At 41.1% G+C, this 24,044-nt stretch overlaps 1 protein-coding gene across 2 annotated transcripts in view; it reads right to left on the bottom strand.

Annotated features, from left to right (window-relative positions):
* LOC126259412 (acylphosphatase-2-like) overlaps positions 1 to 24,044 on the bottom strand; it is a 62,966-nt gene that overhangs the window by 11,685 nt on the left and 27,237 nt on the right. The window contains exons 3-4 of one of the 2 annotated variants that reach the window (XM_049956190.1): positions 6,615 to 6,724; positions 930 to 1,096 (exon numbers count right to left, since the gene is read on the bottom strand). In XM_049956190.1, coding sequence (XP_049812147.1) covers positions 982 to 1,096; positions 6,615 to 6,724 — 225 coding nt within the window. In that variant the 3' untranslated portion in view covers positions 930 to 981. The remainder of the gene's footprint in view (positions 1 to 929; positions 1,097 to 6,614; positions 6,725 to 24,044) is intronic. The other variant, XM_049956189.1, reaches the window with a different exon arrangement.

Raw genomic sequence — 24,044 nt, 5'->3', positions numbered from 1 at the left:
CCAAGGTCAAGAAAGCTGAAAACAACTGGGACAGCAGTGTGCTGACACCACACCCCTCCACAGTGCTTCCAATGATACCATTACCAGAGAATGACATGGCTAATCATGGCCGGAATGTGGAGCTTTCCTCTGCTTTAGTGGTGGGAAGGGATTAGTCAGGGATGAGGTTGAGGGTGAGGTGGAAGAACAGTAATGGGGAGTGGGTTTTGACAGGAGTTTGATGATATGCAAAGGAATCAAGACACAGCATGTGACACTGGAATAGAGGAGATGGACATTGGAGGGGCAGCAGATTCCTGCATGGCAGCAGATGGGAGAAGTGACACGGTTGCATGGCATAGTTTGGGGTGGGAGCAGGGGAACACAAGCAGTGTGAGGAATAGCTTAAGGATTGAGGGCAATTGAGATTTGACTAGATTTTTTTTTCACTTTGCTTTAAATAAGAAATTAGGTATAATTTTTAATGCTACATATGTAACTCTACAAGCGTTGTTGAGTAATGTATAGCAAAGCCAAGCAAAGTAAATGCCCAGTAGGGTAGTGGAATATTTTGAAGTAATTGGTCATCTTTACTCTTATTTTGTATCCATTACAAGCAGGGGACGATAATGCAGACAGTTAAATATTGTATCTACTATTCCAGTCTTCATTAGCCCTGAAATACAGAAATAGCTAAATTCTCTTTTCCTCCACATCTAATATAACAAAGAGAGATCCTCTTTGCCAGGCACACACACTTCAATTTGGCCAGGTTACAAGAACACATTTGCCACTGTTATGAACTCATGCTTTCACATGCACATGCACGCTATACATTCCATATTTCACTATAACAACTGCCTTACTTTAAATCATAAAATATGACCTCTGTTATTTAAGACAAAAAAATCAATATTTGTAAGTATGTAGCTTATTGTTATTTAACTTACGGAAAATAGCAATGTTATATCACTTTTTAGTAAGCAGTTCATAAAACAAGTGTCAGTGCTTGACTGTGAAAGAAGCAAATGAGTATTGACGAATTGGAGCTTCATTTCTGAATTCTGCTTTTTCAATTTTGGAACTTGGGCTTCCAGTCGTTTGAAGCCATTTTTTCCTGGAACAAGTTCAGGTAAAAATAATAGTTTAATGAATATACACAGTATCTATTATGGCACAGGTATATTAGCAAGGGGTTTATGTGGCAAGTGATGTGTCCAGTCTCTTCTGTTTCATATCAGGAGAGTGTGTGTGTGTGTGTGTGTGTGTGTGTGTGTGTGTGTGTGTGTGTGTGTTTTCATCAATGACAAGTGGGGCAGAGGATGGCTTCAGTTCACTAAGGAGAAGCAGGAGAAAGGTAATAGATTAGTTTTGTGTTTGTTCATCAGGGGCAAACTTGAGCCTCATTCTCAGTCTATGCACAGTTTTAATCTGTAAGGATGAGTCATATCAGAGGCAGCTTTGCTGAAAAATGGATTTTTCTTTCTGGGGTAACATCTTATGCCAAAAATAGACCATTTATTTCTTCTCTGTTTCACAACAAGAACCTGTAGTGCATATTTTAAAGTGATCAGGAGTTTTGCACAGCAATAACAGTTTTGCTGCTTTTGAGAACTGACTGTTATAACTGTGGAGTTAACCACATTTTTCTGGTAAAACTTCAGGGGAGGGCCACTTGTTTTCTGCAAAAGAACTGGAACTAAAATCTCAGCTTTTTGCACGCATATGTAATTCTCAAAATTGTAATCCTGGTGATGCACACATTTATTCCAATTTGACACCAATTTGTTGGTACCATCACTGCAGAATGTCTGACTGTTGACAGAACCACATCATCATCTCTGCTTGCACTACTTCATCACTAACAAAGTTAAGTCCTCGAAAGTGCTCTGTAAGTTTTGGAAACAGATGAAGAAACAGGATGGGGTCAATTGAGGACTGTATGGAGGATGATCAATGACAGTGTAACCAAAGCATCTGATTGTTGTAGATATCACAGCACTCTTGTGGTCTGGCACTGTCACACTGAAGGAGAGGGGTGCACCAAGTGTCGACAAACTCTTCTAAGTTGTGCTTTCAGTTTTCTGGGGGTCTCTCGGTACCTAGCAGAGTTTATGGTGGTGCCTTTAAGCATGAATTCCAAATGCATCACACCTTGAACTTCCCAGAACACTGAGCATGACTTTGCCTGCTGATGGCACAGTCTTTAACTTTCTTGGCAACTGTGATCCTCTGTGACAGAACCCAACTGATGCTCTTTGTTTTCAGGGTCAAAATGGGTGAAACCAGCCTTCAACATCTGTCACAATGTTGTTACAGACTCCATCACCTTTTTGCTCAAAATGCAACAGAAATTGCTGACCAATGTCCAGTCTCCTCTGTTTCATATCAGGAGTGAGCATTCGAGCCACCCACCACGCACAGTTTTCTGTACTGCAATGATGGACTGTAAACACCCTTGTGAAAGCTGTGTGTGTTATCCAATGATTTTCCCTGATGAGTTCATCAACCCGATTTAGGGTTGCCATAAGCATCACACACGTTGAGGTTAGCACCACCATTTCCTTCATTATGAGCAAGAACAATCCAACATCACATATTACTGATGTCAATACAATCATCACTAGTCACAGAGCTCACTCTTCTATGGATTTCAACTGGAGGCACGTTTTCTGCAGTTAGAAACTATTACAGCACGCTCTTTCTCATGAACTGACATAGGTATGTTAAGTAGTGCCACATTACACAGTACAATGCAGAGCCGTCTAGTGGCAGCGGGTTGCAATTTGCATCAGGAAAGTCTACCAATGACATTCAATACCTCAACCAACATTGAGAACAGAATGAAAATTCTGGAAGCATTATTTTTCAGCATGCCCTCTTATTTTTTCTTTTTTCTTTAAGAGTCCTGTGCCCAGTAAGTAGTCTACTGTGGAAGTTTGCACTAATGAATAGGTCTGCAATGAAAGGAGATATTAAGGTTACTGCCTTTCTTTTCTTCTTTTTTGCTCTTGTGCTCATCAATGAAACCTGCAGTACACAATAGCTGGTAGTAAATGAGACATTCAGACACAAAAATCCTTATGGTACTGTACAGTTAGGACACTTTGGAAGTGTCAAACTATTTTAGGTTGTGCTATAGTCATTTTTTCTGACTGATAATTGACATGATCTTATACTTCTTTCATTTTAAGTAATTCTATTGCTTGATACAGCATGTGTGAAAAGATTTTCCTCAGCTAAGTTTTTACCCAATAACACAGAAAGAGTAGGTCTGAATACAGTATTTTGAAGTTGCACTCTTGTACCTTCGTGTACCCTGCAGATAATAAACTTACTTACATCATTTTTCACTTCAATATTCATTCCCTACATGAAAGATTGCACTTAACAAGCATGGTCTGCCAAAAATCATTTTACCGTCCCAATTGCTGTGCACATATCTTACCTGGCAATCTGCAGTTTTTCTGCCTCTCATTACTCTTTTCTTCAAAAGCCAGCACCCATACATAAAAACATCACAGACTCATACATTGTGACTGATATGGAGAATGTTACACTTTTCTGAAAGAGGTCATCTTTACTTTACCTCTTCCCTTATTGGCTGATGTCAAAGCCAGTTCTAAAAATTCTTCCTGTTTTGATGTACACTGACTGTCTCTGATGACTGTCGTCAATGTCACTGCAAATTACTTCCTTCCATATGAGTGGTGACTTTTTCTTATATCACTGTTAAGTTGAAGATTACTGATGTACTGAGTAATCAGATTTATCCACTTCATCTCAAGCAACTTATTGTTTTTTGCAGGGATGTGCTAATTTTAAGCCACAAGCTTAAATGATTAATGTCACACATGATTTGCAGTGTCATATTGTCACAAATAGCACATGAGAAAAAGAATTGACATGTGAAGGTTTTGAAGAATGTACATAATGTTACAAGGACTTTAGACTTTCGAAAGATTTGGAAATATTACAGTTATTTCTAAAATGTCTTTTCTGAAATCAGTTTGGGGACATTCTTATGTGGTTTAATCTGATACATTTATTTTAATGAACAAGTTAATTTTCTGAAACTGAATACTAGAAATTTTAGACGATACCAATGACATGAAACTGTTCAGTTTTCATTACTGCTAAGCTATTTTGAAACAAATTTACTTGTTAAGTAGAAATGGTACTATACAGGTGGAAACCTGCTGACAAACATTGCAAAGATATTGCAGCAAGAAGAGAGATTTTATACAGAAACATGCAAATCATTACAGCTTTTCAGATTGCACAAACAATTAATGCGCGCGCACACACACAAAAATGTATTCTTGTGATTTATTGATGACATATGAGAATGGATGATAAGTTTTGTAACAACATTCTACAAAACATTTTCTTACAAAACCAAAAAATTATTTCTAAGGCCAATATAATACAACCTTGTGTCATACATGTTAGATTGTGGCCTGTAAACTGCAACTGTTTATGAAATAAGGGATAAAACCATTATGTGTACCAGTCAATTTTATTTTCTCCCACAGCACATGTAAAGGGCTTATGCCCTTTTCTTCAGGTGGATCAGTGGATTTCATACATTTTTTGTTTGCTGGGAGTAGCCAGTTCTCTGCTTTGATTTTATTACAAATAAAATGTATACATTTTTTGTTTGCTGGGAGTAGCCAGTTCTCTGCTTTGATTTTATTTTATTACAAATAAAATGTAATTACTATTGGAATTACAACATGTTAAACAATAATGAAGCTGCTTAATTTTTTGATTCACAAGTTGGTTTCATGATTTAGGTTACTCAATAATAGATGGAACTAAATGTTATTGTGTATTGTCCAGTAGGCTCGAGAGGGTTTGGGAACAGTTCATAGCCACTGTCTCAGCTTTGTCATTGAGTATATCCTGCCCATGTTTTCAGTTGCAGAAAAACTTGAAGTTCTTCATAAAGGTTCAATTTGTGTGTTCCCCAAATCTAGTTTGGAAGCTTCGTCTGGTCTGACCCACATATTGTACTGGACATTTATTGGACAGTGTCTTGTAGACACCTGAGTTGGTAAATACGTCACTGTTGTATTTAATGTTGCCTCAGGTGTCTACAAGATAAAATGCAATGTATACCCAGTGCAATATGTGGGTCAGATCAGCCAAAGCTTCTGAACTAAATTTAAGGAATACATATGAATTTATGTACATGATTTATGTAAATCTGCCATAGCTACTCACATTAATGACACAGGACACATTTTTGACAACAGATAGTAATCTAACAAAGCTTTGTGAACTAAACAAAGCCCACAAGTACAGCCTCTATAACAAACTTAAGATGTTTATTCACAATAGGAAACATGGGCAGAACTTGCTGAATGGCAAAGCTTGAGACAATGACAATGATTTTTTTTTTGGGAGCTTCTTCAACCTACTAGATGACTGATTTTTGCTATTATTTTTGAGTGACCTACATCACGAAAACAACCCTCAAATCACCAAACTGATATATTACAAAATAATATATTATTTGTATCTTTATTTTGTAATCTGAATTGGTCACAAAAGCTCTTTGACTTACAAGACACTCGTCTCTACATCTGTACAATCTCTGGGCTGTTCATAATATCATTTCACATTTGTGTGGCATCTGAAGAGGAAAATGTACATTCATAGTAACCCTCAGGTTGCTTTCTGCAGAAACACCTTTAGTATCTTTATTACTGTTGTAATTTCAGAGCAATATTAAGTTAAAAAGTGTCAATCATACCTCATTTGCAGTGAAAAGGAAGTCTAAAAAGACAACTTGGTACTTCCAGCAAATAGAAACGTAAAGTAATCCACTGATAAACCTGAAGGTTAGTGTATAAGCCCTAGATACATGGTGTTGTGGAAAATAAAAATGACTAACACAGATAACTTGTTTTAATTTATCTTTTATCTGATCTCATACACTCCTACAAAACATATAGCATCAATACTCTCAACAGCTACTAGCCAGCATTTGCTTATTCAAACTATTTGCCACTGAACAGAATAGTTAACAAAAATCACACTCACTCACCTACACTCAAGTTACTTAACATTACCCACTATTGAATAGACACTTACCAGACTTATCAATCCATCCTCATAAATCATGCTAAGTTAAGTAAGTGTATAACACTTTCAAAATAAAAAAGAATAATCTATTATTATTGGTTTTTCCATCTCAAGCTTGCTGTAAATAATTAAAGTATGTTTTTCACCTGACATTTCACTTCTTTTTTATAAAGAATCTTCTGTGGTCATTCTGGAAATATGGGCACACACTACGTCTATAAATCCTATAAATCTTGATATTTACAGACTGAAAACAGTATTTCCTTATAAAATTGGCATACAATTTACAGTGTTTTTGCTCCTTGTTTACATATTTTGCAAATCACTACTTTTTCTTTCATTGTTGGTGGAGATTATGGGTGAAAGAAAATTTGCTTCACATTCACTTTTGGCAATTTTTTGCCTTTCTTGAATGCACTTTTTGGTTTTTGTTACATTTAATATGGAAAAAACCAATAATTATTATAGCGGCCTTTGCAGAATATGGTCATGCAAACAAACATTATGAGAAAAGCAATTTTAAGTCAATAATGAAAATTCCTTACATGTGTTCCACTTTTTTAACTTCTCCTTCTATTCTTCCAAGAACTGTACCTTTTGGTGTGTTCATAATCCAACCTTTTACACCCACTTTCTTGGCTTCATCAACTGTGTACTGAAAATTGAAAAATAAGTAAACAAATTAAATTAAAAAGATGAATAGAAGGTATTATTAGTGCAAGATCAGATAGAAAAACAAAATGTATTGGTAATGCAGGTCCTGTGAGGAAAAAAATAATAATCACAAAACAATCTAAAATTCACTACAAAACAAACAAGCACCAGTATTTCACTGTAAATGAATCACAATGAAAATAAAAACAATTAATTAATTAATTCATTCATTCATTTGCTCAATCACAGACTCACCAACCCACCAATCTCTCAGATTTTGTTCCATAGATCATACCATGGTGAAAGAGATCCTTCAGATATGTCGAGAGAATCAGAATGTATGTTGGCAAAGAGACGGTGCTGTGATGAGTGAATTTCTACTGTAGAGTTAATTAATGACTATTAAAAATATATGTGGCATGTGTCAACCATAATAGGCTCTTTCTGTAACATATGCAATATTTAGAAGGCATAAAATTGGTGTTCCACGTAATCTGGAGAAAAAATCTGCATCTTTCAAAGAGGTTGAAAACGCAGCTTCTTTCACAGGAAGGAAAAAGTTAGTGTCCTTAAATATATGTGAAGCTTCTAAACAATATTGTTATTTTCCTGCAACAAATAAGTAACTGAACTGAACTGTTTTGCTTCAGAAGATTATCCCACAAGGTAGCGAAGAGTCAAGGCATATGTCAGGAATAGAAGGAAGCTTAAAGCTGCACATCCTCTTGACAAGGATGTCATTACAGATAGAGCAAAGCTTGGATTGTGGAAGAATGGGACAGGAAACAGACCAGTAATTTTCAAAGGAATCATCCTGACTATGGAAATAACAGATTTTCTAAAAAAAAAAATAATTAAATAAAAATAAAAAATAAATAAATAAAATAGTGTTTTAACACATTGTGTGGCAACACCAAAAATTTGGGACAAGTTTTCCACCGATTCATGCAGTGCTCTCTGATTAGCAAATAAGGAACATCCCAACAAAATGTGACAGGTGAGTTACAAGCATTTTGTCACACTTCAGTGTCTGGAAAGATCTACAACACAACCAGGCAGTCACCAAGTAAAGCTTATGGTCCCCTCACTTTCAGTCATTCTTCCTCACACTGATGTGTGTTCATGTGCCTCAATGAACAAGTGATGGCATACAGGTGGATCACACATTGTGTCACTATATTTCCATTACAGGCATCATTAGCTTTCACGTCAGCTAAGTTATTTTCCTGGTACACAGCAAAATGAAACTTTTTTAAGGCAATTTTCTAATGGAATGAGGGTATCATTCTGGGTTTGTTGTTTGGTAGAGTATACTTGTTTAACAGCTTTAAAGTAACCTACAGAAATGGAGTAGACAGAGAATTACTTAGAATGGTATCTCCCTAGTTCCAAGCACACATGTAACTCTGCATTATGCATAAAACTGCTTTAGTAACCTTGAGTATTTTCAAGTAGTATAACTTAACACTCAAGACGGTACCCTTGTTTACTGAATGGCTGCTGCTGAAGGTGTGATGGTGTACACATGCATATTTCTTCATTTATATTTCTACAAGTAACAACAACAATAATCTTTCTTGATATTCAAGTATCTTCAAAGGATGTCGAATTTGACTTAATATCAAGCAGTCTGTCACTGTCATGACGGGGCAGAAGAACAGAGAGATCTCCTTGGAAAAGGGTGAGATGCACCTCACAACAGAAGTCTAAGCAGAAGAGGTGTAACACAGGAAAAACTGCACGTAAAAAGAATGTAGGAATTAACTGCCACTATACTCTTTAAATGTTTTGAGAAAGCAGGTAAAAGCAATCTGAGCCAAACACTTAAAACATTCTGTGAAATTTGTAACTTTGACATGTAGATGCAGTGTGAACATCAAAGGACTATATGTGGATCGAAGGTGACTTCTGAATATCCACCATCTGTATTCATAAGAAAGACATTATGTCGCGACATCTGGCACTAAGTGAGTTTCAGGAAATATAGGAGGCAAAACCATGTTCTCACTCTGTAATTAAAAGATGATGGACCCAGGCTATTGAAAAGATTAAAGTTGCTGACATTCTGTCCCCCTCAGGTTACATCCCTCCTGTTCATCATGAATTTTTCTTGTCACTAAACTCACGACATCTGGACAATGGACACATCTGTGACAAGCGATTACCCGTTTTTACTCGAATCTAAGCCGCACCTGAAAAATGAGACTCGAAATCAAGGTAAAAAAAAATCCCGAATCTAAGCCGCACCTGACATTTGAGACTCTAAATTCAAGGGGAGAGAAAAGTTTTAGGCCGCACCTTCAAATCCAAACAAAGTTGGTCCATTGTAATATGAGACACAATTTAGGTCGAATGAAAGACGATACAGCCACAATAGTTTGGTTCGAGTCGTAAGCTTAGCAATAAAGCTTTACCAGGTAGCCATTGCTATGCGTCAGGCTCTCCGTCCGTATTTATACGGCTACCCTTCCTTTTTCACGTGCTTCGTCTGGTTTGAATCGATTGCTTATTTTGCTTTGATTTGATAAGTGCCGTTTTCTTTGTTATAGGTGTTTACGTCACTAAGCTGAAAATGCATTACTGTACTGCGTCATGCATTGTTTGTCGCATTCTGATAGTGCGTGTTTACGGCCTGTCGCCGCCCGCGGCATGGCTTGCTTTTGTGCGCGCTACCGCCGCTTACGATTAAAAAAGAGAGGAATTGTCTCATTAGCAAAACAATGGCAAGTGACTGCTACTTCTTGTTACTTACACTGCTGCGTTCTTTGATAATGATCGACAAGAACCAAATAATAGACTGCGTATGATAGAACATGTTCTGAACGAGAGTTAGGCGAAAATTTTTCTCCGTTTGAAAATCTTTGCGGCCGCTTCTTTAGTACATCAAATTCTGCACAGAAATTAGTCATTTTAGATTTAAAAATCTAGTCAGCTGCTGTGATTCATTTCTGACTGTATCACTATTAGGCATAAGAATAATACGAATATAAACATGACACGATACGTATATTCTTCCGCGTTTGCTGTTGTCTCACTCTAGTTTCGTAGTTTATTAGGCAGACAGGATTTAAATGAGATAGCAGCAAACACGAAAGAATACGTGGCAAAATGTTTATATTCATATTATTCTTATGGTGAAGAGAATACTGCATGTGATTCACATTTCATCAGATTCCTATTAGCAACAGTCTTGCCAGTCGGATTTTCGTAGTACATTGAAATTCTGCTACTTTCGAAGATGAACAATAGGGAATTTGTATTTACTTCGTTGGATAATGTATGAAAATGCAGTGGTCGAAACACGGGGCGGAGAAAAAAATGCTTGTCTTCCACCTTTTTTTTATTTACTGACGCACAGGTTTTGGCGCCAGTATTTATCTCTGTGCCTACAAAGCATGCCTGTGTAGCGCTACATACACTCCTGGAAATTGAAATAAGAACACCGTGAATTCATTGTCCCAGGAAAGGGAAACTTTATTGACACATTCCTGGGGTCAGATACATCACATGATCACACTGACAGAACCACAGGCACATAGACACAGGCAACAGAGCATGCACAATGTCGGCACTAGTACAGTGTATATCCACCTTTCGCAGCAATGCAGGCTGCTATTCTCCCATGGAGACGATCGTAGAGATGCTGGATGTAGTCCTGTGGAACGGCTTGCCATGCCATTTCCACCTGGCGCCTCAGTTGGACCAGCGTTCGTGCTGGACGTGCAGACCGCGTGAGACGACGCTTCATCCAGTCCCAAACATGCTCAATGGGGGACAGATCCGGAGATCTTGCTGGCCAGGGTAGTTGACTTACACCTTCTAGAGCACGTTGGGTGGCACGGGATACATGCGGACGTGCATTGTCCTGTTGGAACAGCAAGTTCCCTTGCCGGTCTAGGAATGGTAGAACGATGGGTTCGATGACGGTTTGGATGTACCGTGCACTATTCAGTGTCCCCTCGACGATCACCAGTGGTGTACGGCCAGTGTAGGAGATCGCTCCCCACACCATGATGCCGGGTGTTGGCCCTGTGTGCCTCGGTCGTATGCAGTCCTGATTGTGGCGCTCACCTGCACGGCGCCAAACACGCATACGACCATCATTGGCACCAAGGCAGAAGCGACTCTCATCGCTGAAGACGACACGTCTCCATTCGTCCCTCCATTCACGCCTGTCGCGACACCACTGGAGGCGGGCTGCACGATGTTGGGGCGTGAGCGGAAGACGGCCTAACGGTGTGCGGGACCGTAGCCCAGCTTCATGGAGACGGTTGCGAATGGTCCTCGCCGATACCCCAGGAGCAACAGTGTCCCTAATTTGCTGGGAAGTGGCGGTGCGGTCCCCTACGGCACTGCGTAGGATCCTACGGTCTTGGCGTGCATCCGTGCGTCGCTGCGGTCCGGTCCCAGGTCGACGGGCACGTGCACCTTCCGCCGACCACTGGCGACAACATCGATGTACTGTGGAGACCTCATGCCCCACGTGTTGAGCAATTCGGCGGTACGTCCACCCGGCCTCCCGCATGCCCACTATACGCCCTCGCTCAAAGTCCGTCAACTGCACATACGGTTCACGTCCACGCTGTCGCGGCATGCTACCAGTGTTAAAGACTGCGATGGAGCTCCGTATGCCACGGCAAACTGGCTGACACTGACGGCAGCGGTGCACAAATGCTGCGCAGCTAGCGCCATTCGACGGCCAACACCGCGGTTCCTGGTGTGTCCGCTGTGCCGTGCGTGTGATCATTGCTTGTACAGCCCTCTCGCAGTGTCCGGAGCAAGTATGGTGGTTCTGACACACCGGTGTCAATGTGTTCTTTTTTCCATTTCCAGGAGTGTATATTCGACGGCAGAAGTTAGTTGTGACGGCACCTACCAACATTTTTCAGAACTTCCGCTTGCTTTGCACTCGATTCTAAGCCGCAGGCGGTTTTTTGGATTACAAAAAACGGAACAAAAGTGCGGCTTGGATTCGAGTAAATACGGTAAATACTTTCAAGCAACGAGCTATACTGTTAAGTCTTCTAGTAATTCTGTGTAAATGTTTTCATAAGGTTATCATTATGCTCTGTTGCTTGCGTATGTGATTTGGGTAACATAACAGTATATCCAAACAACAATAAATTGTGTATTTGTGTGTTTCATGTTGTATAGTCTGTTTCTTATTCTTTTTATATCTGTATGGGAGAGCATAGGTATTAAAAGCAATCCTGAACAAAATTGTTGTTAGAATAAAACTATTCAGATTTGTGGACCAATGATAACTTTAATATGATTGGTCTCAATCCTTTAGCAACCCCCAAGCACCACCAGTGTTCCTAGATTTCATTCCTGTATTACATCCCGATGTTCCGAAGGTGCAGATTTCAATAAGTACGACAGAAATGATAAAAATTGGTTGTATCACTGGACGAAGGTCGGAATTCCCACTTCACGTGCAGCTCAGGAACCTAAGGAAGCATGAGATGTGTAAGGCTCGCCGCAGGGCTATGTTCTGTAGCACTTGCAGCTTATGTATCTTATCTAAGTCACATGGGCCACTTGGGACACGTGTAATTCATATTGGGGTGACACCACTTGCAAAATATTTCGCAGTTCCACACAATGCATCTTGCACATTGAACTACAACATGTGCAATTTCAGCTTTACGGAGCTGACTGTATGACCTATTTTTCAATCTTAATTTAAATCCAACAAAATAAACATTAAAATTTGATTTATTTGCCCAAACAATGTTTAAAGGCAGGAAAACAATTTATTGAGGGAATAGGGCTTACACTGGAACCAATAGAAAATAATGTAAATGGTGGGGAAAATGTGTGGAAGTGCTAGTGCATGCATGTGCACACATACTTTTGTATGTGTTACCTTAACTATGTAAACACATCAGTGTGTTTGTTTTCTCATAACACATCACAAACTTTGCGACCTAATGTTTCCTGCACAGCCATAACTGCATCACAAAGAGGGCTATGCCTGTCAGTTATAGGCTATCCTTTCGCCTCCACGAATCCATAATTCAATACCTGACCTGTTGCCCATGGGACTATAAACTAATTGCTTCCTTGCACCACATGTACTAATCAACTTAAAAACATACACTATGTGATCAGAAGTATCTGGACTCCCCCAAAAACATATGTTTTCAAATTAGGTGCATCGTGCTGCCACTACTGCCAGGTACTCCGTATCAGCGACCTCAGTAGTCATTAAACACCGTGAGAGCAGAATGGGGCACTCTGCGGAACTCACGGACTTCGAATATCGTCAGGTGATGAGGTGTCACTTGTGTCATACATTTGTACGCGAGATTTCCACACTCCTATACATCCCTAGGTCCACTGTTTCCAATGTGATAGTGAAGTGGAAACGTGAAGGGACACATACAGCACAAAAGCGTACAGACCGACCTTGTATGTTGACTGACAGAGACCGCTGACAATTGAAGAGGTTCATAATGTGTGATAGGCAGACATATATCCAGACCATCACACAGGAATTCCAAACTGCATCAGGATCCACTGCAAGTACTAGGATTTCATGGTCGAGTGGTTGCTCATTAGCCACACATCACGCCGGTAAATGCCAAACGACATTTCACTTGGTGTAAGAAGCGTAAACATTGGACAATTGAACAGTGGAAAAACGTTGTGTGGAGTGACGAATCATGGTACACAATATGGCGATCCAATGGCAGGGTGCGAGTATGGCAATTGCCCAGTGAACATCATTTGCCAGCGTGTGTAGAACCAACAGTAAAATCCGGAGGTAGTGGTGTTATGGTGTGGTCATGTTTTTCATGGAGGTGGCTTACACTCCTTGATGTTTTGCATAGCACTATCAAAGCACAGGCCTACATTGATGTTCTGAGCACCTTCTTGCTTCCCACTGTTTAAGAGCCATTCCGGGATGGTGATAGCATTTTTCAACATGATCGAGCACCTGTTCATAATGCACGGCCTCTGGCGGAGTGGTTGATGACAATAACATCCCTGTAATGGACTGGCCTGCACAGAGTTCTGACCTGAATCCTATAGAACGCCTTTGGCTTGTTTTGAGATGCCAACTTCGTGCCAGGCCTCACCGACCGACATCGGTTCCTCTCCTCAGTGCAGCACCCCATGAAGAATTGGCTGCCATTCCCCAAGAAACCTTCCAGCACCGGATTGAATGTATGCCTGCAAGAGTGGAAGCTGTCATCAAGGCTAATGGTGGGCCAACACCATACTGAATTCCAGCATTACCGATGGAGGGCGCCAATGAACTTTTAAGTCATTTTCAGCCAGGTGTCCGGATACATTTGATCACATAGTGTACTAAATATAACAGCTATAATTGTTAGTCTTCAAATGAATTAAATACTGACGTAACATTGTTCAGTACACTGTCCTCAGACACCAAAGAAATATCTGCACTCGCCCCCTTTATGCCCTGCATATAATGCGCCGAAATCAAAATCTGTAAATGACACGCTCGGAGAAAATGTTTTGCTCCTACTGAAGTGAAAAATCTGTGTGCACCCACGTCTGGGGATCTGATCTTTCTGACTTTGATTGCTTATCCTCCCTGTCTGAGGATAACATTATGCCTGCATTCTGAATGATCAACAACATCAAAGCACTGTATTTGGCACTGCACACACTTTCCACTGGCTGGATGTATTTTTCTTTCACAACTTCTAGCACAATACCATTTTGTATCTTGTAAAGTGTCATCAGGTGGCAACAACAGACATCTGCTATCACAGATAAGAAAGCCAAGAGTCACTGCCTTGACTGGTTGGTAGTCAATGATGTTGATTTCTGATATCTTATCAAAACTCATAAATGAGGACTTCTATATGTTGCAGCCAAACCTCCACATATCATCCTAATTCGTTTTCCTACAGCTAGAGAAGCATCTGGAATCTCTTCATTGGGCTAAATAATGGCATAACCAAAGACTGTGGTATCACCATCTGTTTTGACCTAAGACTTCCCACAGCCTATGCAAGAGCTTATACATATGGTGCACTTTAATACGACATGGAGGGTATTCATGCAATATGGTGACCACGATGTCAAGCAGGCAACAAATGATACAAAAATATTTAATTGCAGAAATAACATGAAACTAACAGAACACGTGGGAATACATGGTTTTAGGTGAGATCAAACTAAATGTAAGACAATCCTAATAACAAATCATACCAAAACAATTACTAAAAAAATCAAGCAAACAAAATCCTCTGTAATGAACAAAAACAAAATAAAAAACTTACCACATATTTCACTCAACCTATATAGCTCTAACAACAGGAAAACTAAAAGAAACAAAACAACCACCGTTAACGAAACCCATTCCTCCCCAACCTAAGGCCCCCCCCTCCCCCAACACCACCAACTGGCCAATACACATATCCGAACATGATAGCCACATAAAAACATATGTTGTTGTTGTTGTTGTTGTTGTTGTGGTCTTCAGTCCTGAGACTGGTTTGATGCAGCTCTCCATGCTACTCTATCCTGTGCATAATACACACAAAATATTATATACAACTTCAGGGAAAAAGAAAGGAAGCACAATCCAAACAAACACTAATTTTACCCCCACATACATATTCTGTCACATATACTCATCCCTGGTTTGAGATGCAGCACTGTTGGTCAATTTCATTCCATCACTGCACTGCTGGCACTTCACACATTCCACCGCAAGGTCATACAACAGTAGAAATTTAATAGCAGACGCCATATCGTCTGCCACAGGGGCAACCAACATACAATTCATAAATTTCATTTTAAGAACCCTGACTGGTAAACAGGAAGGAAAAAAAATTCCAACCATTAACACGGTGAACTAACAGTTCCAAAACCGAAAACAAAAGATCAGCCAATAACTAACAACATGAAAAGAACTCACTAGCAACACAACAAAAACAGAACACAGAGTAACAAAAAGCACGATGTCCAATGCCTCACCATCACCACTCACAACTTGTAAAAATAAACATTCCACCCTAGTGTGTGCCACTGCAGACGACAAAACGCAATCTCCAAACAATGCATTCATGTAATACAAATATGCCGTGCAAAAAGTCACAAAACGGAACACAACTACATCACAAGTCAAAGCAGACAGATAGTACTGAAAACTTTGGTTGGCCATAAGTAACTTTGATAAGAATGTGATTATGGGCTTCCTCCAGCAGTACAGCTATATTCACCTGCAGTTTCTTAGTGTGAATAAAATTGCTGTAATGATTCATGCCTTACAGTATATATATAATTTTAGTTTTTTATAATTTTTGTTGAACTGAATTGATTGAGATGGATGGAAATATTTAAAAAATCAGTGAATATATTTAAACCGTGATAAGGTGGCATCGGACATATACTTTGAGAATTTCGTCGCCGTAAGGAGAAGGTTCGTGGGCCATGTTATTTCTGAGCTAAAATGAGAGAAATACTGAAAATACAGTTTACATATAATGTTGAAATTTTAGGATCATGGATTAAACAAATAATGAAATCACAATAGCGTTAATCATAACTATAATTACTGAAGTGCACTATGCTACTTACACTGGGAATACAATATTAATCACTAGTGATATGTTGATTATCCGCATGTCGGTATCTTGTCCGTGTGCAGTGGAAATTTCCTTATACAATTACTAGTATACGCGAGTAAGCGCCCTGCAGTACGCAGTGACTTTTTATAAAATTAAAGAGTTTAATTTAGAGCGGCCAGTCTAATGCACGAGGCTCTCACTTAACTCCAGTCCAGAACAGATAACAGAAGAAGTAATTAACAAAAGACTAGACATCCTTTCTGTCTCTCACCAGCTATCACATGCAACCGGGCACAAGATAACTTGCATTGGCTTTCATGCTTTATTAAACAGGGTTCCCTGATTAAAAAAAAAATAGATTTACATGCTATGGCTAAAAATGTGCCTTTAAAGGTCTAATCATTGCTGAGCACTTTTTCTTTTTAAAAACAGAGTCCATCATGCTCTCACAGTGTTTACAGTAGAAACATACTGGCATAACCTTGCACTCCAAATACCCATTCTTCTCCATGATGTTCAAATAGATGGTTATGCTAGTTGCAGCAGTTCAGGTTATAGTGGCCAATCACATTCTTTAAAATGGGTTTGGGTGGCAGTAGATACTTGTGAGAAAGTATGTGGTGGCCATCGAGCATTAGAAAACTACTGGTCACATTTCATGTTATGATCTTTGACTGCTCTCTTTTTCTTTGTGACTGTGTTCCATTGCGAGTTGTTCAGTTGCATTGTATTCCAGCTTTAATGAAAGTTTTTAATAACTAATCACTTCTTGTGATTTCCATCCTCTATTGTCCTCTACCATTGGGACTGGAATTACCAGAAGTTTAATGCAAATTAACTTAAAAAATCACTGCTGCCTTCTGCCTCTGGGTTCAACATTCATAGCCACCATAAACTCATCTATGTTCCCCGAAGCTTGACATGTTATTGATGAGATATCCTGTTGGTTTTCCATTACTAGCATAGGCATGAAATTCAGAAGTCACTTCAACTTTTTATTCTCCTTTCTGGGGAATTTAGTTGATGTGATACCATCAATGTATGAAGTCCTTTGTCGTAATAGCATCGCTTAAAAGAGATACTCCACGCATAACTACAGCCACTCCTTTCATTGGGTGAGGGAACGATCATCTTTCATCATATGTGGATTTACAATAGGGCATACTGCCAACACACTATGTATATTACTGTGTAATCTTCCCCCTAATGCTGAACCTTATGCTTTAATTGTTCAGTAAAGCATACTTGTCACAAGATGCTTTTAGAACTTCCTCTTTTAATTTCTATCAGCTTCTAAGCTTGCTTTGTTGTTTTCAAACTACTGCTGGGCTGCGACACTTGACAAGAAGTAGGCACCGATACGATACACAATAGCATTCACAGGACAATTCCACATGTTATAATGGTGATTCAGTGGAATTCCTTCAGCCTTTTTATCAATCCTTTTCAGCAGCTCTAGGAAACACTGGTGGGTGTTTGATAACAGAAATGTTTCTATGATCTGAATTACCTTGCATTGGTGGTAACCAACTATAAACACAGGAAGCATTTTCTCTTAAGAACATACTTATAAATAAAATTTGTTTTTATATAATCAAAGAAACATTATGTGAATCTTGAGTATTTGATAATCAAAACATCCACGGGTGTGCTGCCGGTCTATAGTGTCCAACGGGCACAATATTTCGGCGATCATACGTGTCGCCATCATCAGGTGAACTGACGGACTGAGCTCCTGCGAACGTGCCGGCATGGAGATCCGTACGCTATGGCTGCTCAGAGGGAACTGGGTTCGGTCGTGGCGGCGGCCGATTTAAATACCCTCCGCCCGCGGCGCGCTCCCTCCGCCGTCCGCGCCCCGCACCACGGTCGCGCGGTGGAACAGATTGCGACGGCGTCTGAGATGACGTCGGTGTGATGGCTCTGTCCGCCGTGGTCGTCACAACTATACATTTGGTCGATTTACTCTTGATTAACCCAATCGCTGGTTCCCAAACCTTGCTAAGATTATAGCCACAGTCACGGTTTATGAGGTAGTCATTGGTGCAAATTTCGATGGCCTCTCTAACAACGCTGTCCCAGTATCTCAACGTCTGTACCAGAATCCTCGTGCGGTCATACTCCATAGCGTGATTTTCCGACAAACAATGTTCAGCGACCGCCGACTTGCTCCGATACATCAGTAGAGTGTGCCTCTGGTGTTCACGGCATCGATCCTCGACGGTACACATCGTCTAACCAATATACGACTTGCCACTTGTTAGTGCTGTTGAACAGGTTGCAGCTCGACTTCCGCCAGAATCAGCCGAGGAAATACGTCGTGAAACTTGTCGTGCGTTGACGAAATCCAAGCCGATGAAGTCAAATATCAGCAGTAAAGAGAGGGCGGCCATTCGTGATCTGAGGGAGCGCTATGAAATTGTTGTCTTGCTGGCTGACAAAGGCAATGCTACAGTTGTTGTCTCCCATAAGGACTACACTGATAAGATGCAGAGCCTGCTAAATGACGATTCCTACCGGAAGATCAGCGTTGACCCTGCAAAGAAGGTGGAGAACAAGACGAGGGCGCTTCTCAAGGACGCAGATTTACCGAAGGGTGACGCTAGGAAATTGTTACCCCAAGGTCCGGTACCGCCTAGACTATATGGACTCCCGAAGGTTCACAAAGAGGGGGTACCATTACGCCCCATTGTCAGCAACATCAGGGCACCTACATATTTGTTGGCCAAATACCTGACGGGGACATTAAGTCCTTATGTGGGTAAATGCCCTCATCACATCCGTAATTCCGTGGATTTTGTTAAACGCCTTGATAGCTTCAGGTTGTATGAGTCAGATATCATGGTGAGTTTTGACGTCATTTCCTTGTTTACGAGGGTACCCCTGCGAGAGTCACTAGAATTGATTAGTCAGAAGTTTGAAGAGAAGACCACTGAACTTTTTAGGCATGTCTTTACTTCCACGTATTTTCTTTTTAATGGAGAATACTACGAACAAACGGAGGGAGTCGCCATGGGTAGCCCACTCTCACCGGTGGTAGCGAATTTGTACATGGAGAACTTCGAGGAGGAAGCCCTGTCGTCATCCGTATGGAAACCCACTTGCTTTTTCCGTTACGTGGACGACACGTTCATCATCTGGCCACATGGTATGGATAAACTCCTTGACTTCCTCACACATCTGAACTCCATACACCCCAACATCAAATTCACTATGGAGACTGAAACGGAGGGGTAAATTACCTTTCCTTGACGTCTTAGTCAAGAAAAGGGCTGACGGCACCCTAGGTCATGGGGTGTATCAGAAGACAATGCAACTGATCTGTATTTGCACGCAGACAGCTGCCACCACCCTCCACAGAGGAATGGGGTACTTAAAACTCTATTACATAGGGCGCGCACTATCTCTGACGCAGAGAGTCTACCCCAGGAATTGGAACATCTGAAAACTGTATTTAGAAAAAATGGGTACTCAGAGTGGCAGATTCAATGTGCTCTCCGCCCAACCACTGCAGCACAACCTGTTGAGATGGATGAAGTCACGAGGGAGGAGGTAGGCACTGCATTTATTCCATACACAGGCGCACTCTCGGGGAAAATTGCCCGCATTCTGAAGAAACACCGGGTCGGAACTGTGTTTTGTCCTCCGAATAAAACCCGTGCACTGGTGGGGAGCGCCAAAGATGACCTCGGTTTGAGGAAGGCCGGCGTGTACCAGATTCCGTGTCAATGTGGCAAGTCGTATATTGGTCAGACGATGCGTACCGTCGAGGATCGATGCCGTGAACACCAGAGACACACACTACTGATGTATCGGAGCAAGTCGGCGGTCGCTGAACATTGTTTGTCGGAAAATCACGCTATGGAGTATGACCGCACGAGGATTCTGGTACAGACGTCGAGATACTGGGACAGCGTTGTTAGAGAGCCCATCGAAATTCGCACCAATGACGACCTCATAAACCGTAACTGTGGTTATAATCTTAGCAAGGTTTGGGAACCAGCGATTGGGCTAATCAAGAGTAAATCGAGAAAACGTATAGTTGTGACGACCACGGCGGATAGAGCCGTCACACCGACGACATCTCAGACGCCGACGCAATCTGTTCCACCGCACGACTGTGACGCGGGGCGCGGACGGCGGAGGGAGCGCGCCGCGGGCGGAGGGTATTTATATCGGCCGTCGCCGCGACCGAACCCAGTACTCTCTGAGCAGCCATAGCGTACGGATCTCCGTGCCGGCACGTTCACAGGAGCTCAGCCCGTCAGTTTACCTGATGATGGCGACATGTATGATCGCCGAAATATTAAGCCCGTTGGACACTATAGACCGGCAGCACACCCGTGGATATTTTGATTAAAGAAACATTATGTTGACATACTCAATCTTCTTGAACTCAGATACTAAAATACTATCACTGGCATTAGATGTGGCATAGTCTGTAGTGTTACAAAGCAGCACAGCACATTATTTGCCTTAATTTAAAGTCTCTGAATAGGAGAAACAGATGATGGGGACAAGTCAGTGGCAGCCACATATTCAAAGTTTCCACACATCCATCTTCTGATGGATATTGGCGCAACACCTGTTATATATTGTATGTAGCAACATTAACACCAGTTCATTTTGTGATCACTATACATGAAAACATTTGGTAGTTCAAAATAATTCACAGTTCAGCATGGTTTACACACCACCACATGAGATAACAAAGAAAAACTCGTGCTTTGTCTATTCCAATTCCATAATGCAAGCAGAAAATTAAAGTTCTGCATTGGAGAACATTCAGGCCCCACTCCTTCAAATGTTAAAACATTGTAGCAGCAGTTCACAACCAAGAATCAATCACCTACATGACTGAATAACTCATGCTATCTCAAACAGGCCTGCCTTCTTCCAGAACTAATGTAAAAGTGCCTTCTTTACAATTGCAACATAAGGTCCCACTGCTCCCTTGAGCCACCACTTAAAGTGTCCGTCCCAACTTGATTCCAGCAGTGTTCTACCACTGCTTCTCCATTGGCTCAAGGCCACCACAACCAAACTACATTGTTCCTCAACTTTATCACTTTCTGTACAACTCTAATATACTGGAATAATACTTAAATAAAGAATGTAATAAACATTGTCACACACAGACTATTCACAATAAATATAATAAATGTTTGTTCATAAATAAATAAGCCAGCATTCTTGTGCAAATGCACTCACAATAAATGACAACAAATATTCATTAAACATTGTTTAAATAATTATTTATGCCTGCTTGGTAGAAGCGTCTTTCGGCATTATTTTAAATAGTGGTGTCAGTTAACACTGACCAATTTTAAATTACAACTTTTTTTATATTAAATATAATCAACATTTAAACTTACTGGCAAAACAGCAAAATATTTATTAATAGTTACACAAGTATGAACAAGACAAGAAGTATTCAAGCTGCATTCACCTACTGTGTTATTTTGGTGGATGCCATGTTCTGACAAAACATTTGCATAAAGAAAAAGAAATAAAATGTAATAAATCAATGAATAAATAAATTAGATACAGATACATAGCTTTCAGGCATGATAGCTATAGTTCAATGCTTTCATCCGAGAAAGTGTTTGCTGAAATCACATATGACTTGCTTAAAAGCTGTTAATTCAAAGGTTCACTGTGAAAATAGTTATTCACTGTAAAATATTAAATTCTGTAGTTTTTATGGTATTGAAAATATTATTGTGTCATTGGATGCACCTCATTTTTCTGAGATTGCAGATGTATTCAGATTTACTCTATTATGTAACTGATTTATTACAGAATTTTTAAGAGTTTTAAGACAGGCTCACACTCCACCACTATTGGTACTTCTCTTGCACCCACCATGTGAGCAAGTGCCGTCCACATTCCCCATTGAAGGAGTTGCCCACTTGCAGCCACAATGTAAAAAGTATGGTGATTATTCCCATTATTATCGTGATCTCCCACAGAGTGGCCTAAAGATGGTGTATTGTAACACACAAACCGGTCACTTGTAAACGAAATCAGTTAACACAGTTGTGTTATTGTTATTACAAACAGTACATTCAAAGCTACTGACAGGAACAAACAGTGGAAACAGAGAGTAACTATATATGGCATGAGGGCAGTGATAGAAACTGCTTAAATGTTTGGAAGGGGGGATGAATAGTGGTGTGTGTCACAGACAAAGAAGGCTAACAAACTGCCTATTGGCTTCTGTCTCGGGTTCTTCGGCCGACGTTCGTCTAATGATTTTTCTGACGTTTCGCCAGCACGAGTGGCTGGCATTGTCAAAGCTTCACCCTCCATTGCCGGTGGTGAACTGGAGGCGAGCTCGCGGCCGCAGACTATATGTACCTGGCGCGCCAACGTCCGAGGGCTTCTCCGCGGTCATTTCCGGTGCGGTTCTCCTCTTGCTACCTGCGACGGTCGTTCGCTGCAGTACGGGAAGCCAGGATCCGTTTACCTTAAGGCTTTCCTCTTTCTTGTTGAAACTGTTCGCGTGTTTTTGGATTTCTACAGCTTCTCTGAACAAGCGCGTGTGATAGTGCTTCTCTACAGCCAGAACTTCCGTGTCGGCGAATTTTATTACGTGGTCGGTCTCATTCAGTGCGTGCTCTGCCACGGCCGATTTCTCCACCTGCCCCAACCTGCAATGTCGCTTATGCTCTTTGATCCTGGTGTTAATGGATCGTCCAGTCATTCCGACATAAACTTTTCCCCATGTGCAAGGTATACGGTATATTCCCGACATTGCAAGTGGGTCTCTTTTCTCCTTCGCCGATCTAAGACACTCTTTGATCTTCCTTGTCGGTTTGAAAATCGTCTTTACGCCGTGTTTGCGCAATCTACGGCCGATTCTGTCCGTCACTCTGGGAATGTATGGCAGAAAGGCCGTACCCGACATTTCTTTTTCTGGTTCCTTACTTCGCCGAGTGTTTAGCTCTGTTACACTTCTAATGTAATTTGTGGAGTACCCATTGCTCCTCAGAACAGTTTCCAGGTGTTGCATTTCTCGTTTGAGGTGTTGAGGCTCACATATTCGTCCTGCTCTCGTTACGAGCGTACTAATCATGCCTCTTTTCTGGCTCGGGTGGTGGTTTGACAGTTTGTGCAGGTATCGGTCCGTGTGTGTCGGTTTTCGATACACGCTGTGTCCCAGGTTTTCGCCGTCCCTTGTGACCAGCACATCTAGAAATGGCAGTTTCCTGTCCTTTTCTACCTCCATGGTAAATGTTATGTTGGCATGGAGGCTGTTCAAGTGTCTCAGGAATTCACCGAGCTGTTCTTCACCATGGCTCCACACCACGAAAGTATCATCGACGTACCTGTACCACACCTTAGAAATCCAAAAACGCGCGAACAGTTTCAACAAGAAAGAGGAAAGCCTTAAGGTAAACGGATCCTGGCTTCCCGTACTGCAGCGAACGACCGTCGCAGGTAGCAAGAGGAGAACCGCACCGGAAATGACCGCGGAGAAGCCCTCGGACGTTGGCGCGCCAGGTACATATAGTCTGCGGCCGCGAGCTCGCCTCCAGTTCACCACCGGCAATGGAGGGTGAAGCTTTGACAATGCCAGCCACTCGTGCTGGCGAAACGTCAGAAAAATCATTAGATGAACGTCGGCCGAAGAACCCGAGACAGAAGCCAATAGGCAGTTTGTCAACAAGTGGCCACGAAAGAAAACCTTAACAATTTTGTAAAGAAGGCTAACTTCTCTTTTTTGCTGTGTTTCCTCTCAGGTTACTTTAGTGGAAGTTACAG

Source organism: Schistocerca nitens, chromosome 5 (assembly GCF_023898315.1).
Source record: "Schistocerca nitens isolate TAMUIC-IGC-003100 chromosome 5, iqSchNite1.1, whole genome shotgun sequence".
Taxonomy (NCBI): Eukaryota; Metazoa; Arthropoda; class Insecta; order Orthoptera; family Acrididae; genus Schistocerca; species Schistocerca nitens.
The sequence above is the reverse complement of the archived record's forward strand: the minus strand, read 5'-3'. Positions and strand labels throughout refer to the sequence as shown.